Raw genomic sequence first — 4,617 nt, forward strand, 5'->3', positions numbered from 1 at the left:
TACATATATATATATATATGTGTGTGTGTGTGTGTGTATATATTGTGTGTCTGTGTCTTGTGTCTGTGTCTAGTGTCTGTTTGTGTGGCATGTGTGTGTGTTTGTGTTTGTATGTATGTATATGTTTAATTATATTTATGTGTATGTATGTATATATATATATATATGTATTTATATATATATTGTATTTATATATATAAATGTATTTATGTATGTATGTATGTATGTATGCATGTATGTGTGTGTGTATGTATATACATATATATATATATGTATGTATATATATATATTGATGCACATATATATATATATATATATATACTTATATATTTTATACATAAATAAATTTTTATATATATTTATATATATAAGTGTGTCTGTGTCTGTGTCTGTGTCTGTGTCTGTGTCTGTGTCTGTGTGTCTGTGTGTCTGTGTGTGTATCAACTCTTTGATATACCTTCTATAGGAATGAAATTCGTCAAGGTCTATATCCAGCCGACCTCGTGACTTTGTGTTGAGTACCTTTCTTGGATCATGCATTCTTAAATCGACCAGCATTGCATTGTTCTGAATTCCTTATTTTTGTTGAAATCACCTTAATAAACATCACATAGCGGGGCAATCCGTTAATGTCCGTAACAATTGCCACCATATGCTGACCTTGAATACTGTTTGATTTAAACAGCACCTGGGCATCCATCGTTTAGTGAGGCAGTTTGTGAAGCTCTACAGCCAGCCAACCTCCCTAGTCATTGTACTCAATACTAGTCATGAAGAACGTGCCATGTTCATCGACTCTATTGCAATTGATGGCGATACCCCGCTACTACCCAAGGTGTGTAACAGTACGATGAGTACAGTGCCAGTGTTGTAGTTAGCGTCTGGTGAGTAGCCTCGAGATACGAGTGGTGCTGATTTTATAGGTTTCCATGGTTACCGACTCCATTGCGATTGATGGGAACACTCCGTGACTACCAAAGGTGTGCTAAGAATCCAGCAGATGGAAATGTATATGTACAGGTGCGGTTCGCGTGATATATTTTCAACTGGTGATATACTTCCAGGTGTAGACGTGGCTAATATTTGCCTTTTTTACGTTCAAAGTTATCGGCATTTCGGGGGCAATCTGCTACCATTCTACGCCTATTCCCTGTCCAGATTGAGTGTACAGGAATATGCGCACTCACATGTGTGTCTATGTAGATATGGTGCGTATTATATCACTTGCACGTGCAGATGTGGCTCCAGGTATGAGCAGTTCTATCGTATTTCCTTGACATTCGTACGTCCAATTTTAGACATACCATGGCGATTGGTGTTAACACACCGTTGTCAACTAGGGTATCTGCATCAAACCATCAAATTTATTGGATAGTATATAGGCGCCAGTACACGAGAAGTAAAGCTTTGCATCAGGCTGTAGTCCATGCGTATGTGATTCGTATCTACAGCTCATCGCTATACGCTGCTGCTGTCTGTACATCTTGTCCTTGGCTCTATCGAGTGTTCTGTATCGACCTACAATCCTTATGATGTTACATCACCATGCATGCATGTATACACGCGCGAGTGTCTCTATCGTGGCATATACCCGTCCCTGTTAACCGCGGTCTGCTACATTCCCGTGCACGTACACCTGTTATAGCGGTTCTCACTGGTAGGTATCTTCCCATTTGCCATTGTACTTGATGTTATCACCTCGCCATTACTGAATGTGTGCCTTCATACTCACAGCCTAGAACCCTGTAAGTACTGGCATGGACTAAGCTATTCAACTAGGGCGGGGGGGGGGGGTGTCAGCAGTATACTAAGAATCTAAGTGGAAACCAATTCACAGGCGATATTCTTGTACTAGTGGATTAGTTTAGTGTATGCAAAATACTATGAATAAAGATAAGTTTAGTTAGACATGTCTCCGGCCACCATTTTCCGTCTGTTCTGCCGCATATTCTCGTATATTGTGCGATCTATGGCATTTAAGTCTCATTCAGTCCTGGGCGTACGCACAAAATGCCACAGATCATCACCAACGAATGCGATGCGAAACGACGGAGTGAGATATACCTTTCAGGGGGTAAGTTCCAAACCACCAAGTGCGTATAGTCGACAGTTGAGGAGAACATATCGATAGATGTATGTTTTTGTTCCATATTGATTTATCAACATATACTAAACGTCTCCAGTTGTGCCGTGTTGACTGCAACACCATACCTCACTGTTACAAATCAACTTTGACGTAAAACGGCGATCTTTATCTCACCATTTAAACACAGGAGTGTTCCCAGTAGAAAAGAACCACACCATTGCATTCAGCTCTCGCTTTAAACGCTAGCTTGCGAACTTTGATCTTACCGTTAAAATTTAGGAGTACTCTTCGTGACGTCGCGCATTCTTGTGGTAGACATGCTGAGTGCAGTGGTGCCTATTGAGTCGCTTTCGGGGTTTCTGGTGTGCAATGCTCAACGCGTCTCGGAGAAGAGTAGTGAGGCATTCATCCTGCGTCTGTTCCGAGAAAAGAACAAGGTAGGTTGTACTATACTACTAGGGGGTGTGAAGGGGGTATGGGTATGCGGACATATGGTTGCATATATATATACCACATTATGAGTATGTGGGTGTAAGGTTGCATACACCCGCATACAAGGTTATTGATATAGGATATGCGGGTATATATTACATAAATATATATACCAAACTATGGACGATGGGTGATTTGGTATAGGGTTACATACTTTTTTTTTCAAATTTTGAGTATGTGGGTGTATTGTTACTTACATAAATATTGAGTTATTGATGAAGGGTATGCGGGTATATCGCTAGATACTTACATATACACCAAATTATGTGTATGCGGTTTCTAAGGCTACCTAGATAATACCAAATTGTCGGAATGCGGGTGTAAGTCATATACATATATACCAAATTAATGACGAGATGGGTACAGCCTGCGAGTTAAGGGATTCGGGTTTGTGTATGTGTATCCATTCACATATTCCTTTTTATTTGTCCACTATTAAATAGACCGGATTTATCAAGGCCTTCACCGAGAGTCCGTCTGGCATGGCGCACGGATTTGCTCAAGTGCAACGATTGATGAAGAATTTGTTTGTGGTCAACTTGTTTATTTGGCCCAGGTAGGATGCTTTATTGTTTAATATTCTCGTTGTTCCTTGTGATGTCAAGGCTACGTGAGATATGAATCAAATCTGATCAGTTGGAAGCTGCTAATCGATGTAAAAGGTGTTGTTGCATTTGATATATGTCTGTGGTCGCTGTTCCTAGTTTGCATGTGTCAGTGGCAGTGTTTGTGATCAAGCACAGCCTACTAATAGTTGCCTTAGCTGTCACTCGCAACAAAAACTTGGTCTATACCTGGTTTTTTGTTTGTTGTCGCTCGCCTCAGATGCCACGCGTCGGCGGCGGCAGCGACCCGTTCTGACAATATTTGGTCAAACTGTATAGCTTGATCGCATTAAAGGTGTTACTTGCGGTGACTGCATGGTTGTAGGGTGTCACTGGCAATAAAAACTTGGTTTGTGCCTGTAAACTCAGTTCATGCTTGGCTTTTCGTTTGTTGGCACTGGTCTCGGATTCCATGCATTGGTGGCAACGACCCTTACTAGCTATATCTAAGTTGAAAATGTTTTCATTGAAGCTGTCACTCGTGGTGCAAACTCGGTATATACCTATCATCCTCGAGAAAAACTTGGTTAACACCTACCATTCACGAGAAAAACTTGGTTTTTATCGTCATTTATCTCTCCCTGTTCATAGATTCCATGCATCAGTGGCAGCTTCCCTGACTAAACACCCCGTGGATGTTGTGGAACTGGACATCGAACTCACCGAAGACATGCAGACCATTCAGACAGCCATCTTAGCCATCCACAGCATGTGCCTGCAGGGTGTGTGCTATTTGTATCACACGTAGCAACTAAGTATACAGATGTACTGAGAATATTGAACTTATTAGCCGACAAAATAATTTAGTATTAAGAGCGTACATATGCAGAATAGTGCAAAATAAGAGGCATTCTTCCTAGTTTGCAGGGCACTTACCATTCATATATACAGATAAACAGTGTGTATCTGTGTTACACGTACTCAACGCCTCGCAAACGTAATATGTACCGCACCTTATCGGCTTGCAATCATATCGTATGTTCTACATCATGCTATTATTTAGTATGCTTTACAGTTCATATCAAATAGTATGTCGCATGATTACATCTAATTGTCGCTTTATCTGACCGAATTGCCATATTTTGTCCCGCTCATTCGACACTCCAGAGATCAAGCGCACAGTACCTGGCATCGAAATGGACGACCTTAGCCTCGAAACTGGTATGGCTCAGTCCCATTTGAAGTATGGCTCGGTTGTATTATATGTCGTATTTGTCGCTTAGTGCGACCCACTCGCATCTCTTGTCGATTTTGTCGTCGTTGTACGGCTTGGTGGTCTCCTTACATGTTGCATCTAGCGTTTGAGTGCACAAGTTTGTTGCTACGAGGCTATGTACGTAGTGGTCAATGAGGTGCTCGACACTGGCGTTATTCAATCGAACTGCATGATGCACCACCAACACGGGTGCAAACTTGAACATAAAATTGAATGCC

General features: G+C 41.2%; 1 protein-coding gene across 1 annotated transcript in view; it reads left to right on the forward strand.

Annotated features, from left to right (window-relative positions):
• SARC_05157 (hypothetical protein) overlaps nt 1-4,406 on the forward strand; it is a gene marked incomplete at its 3' end in the record, with an annotated part of 4,788 nt that extends 382 nt beyond the window's left edge. Inside the window, exons 2-7 of the mRNA XM_014300988.1 lie at nt 686-835; nt 2,020-2,074; nt 2,366-2,523; nt 3,022-3,134; nt 3,775-3,905; nt 4,291-4,406. Of these exons, the coding sequence (XP_014156463.1) occupies nt 686-835; nt 2,020-2,074; nt 2,366-2,523; nt 3,022-3,134; nt 3,775-3,905; nt 4,291-4,406 (723 nt within the window). The remainder of the gene's footprint in view (nt 1-685; nt 836-2,019; nt 2,075-2,365; nt 2,524-3,021; nt 3,135-3,774; nt 3,906-4,290) is intronic.
• Nucleotides 4,407-4,617: the final 211 nt, after the last annotated feature.

This window comes from Sphaeroforma arctica (genome assembly GCF_001186125.1).
Source record: "Sphaeroforma arctica JP610 unplaced genomic scaffold supercont1.319, whole genome shotgun sequence".
In the NCBI taxonomy this organism is placed as follows: Eukaryota; class Ichthyosporea; order Ichthyophonida; genus Sphaeroforma; species Sphaeroforma arctica.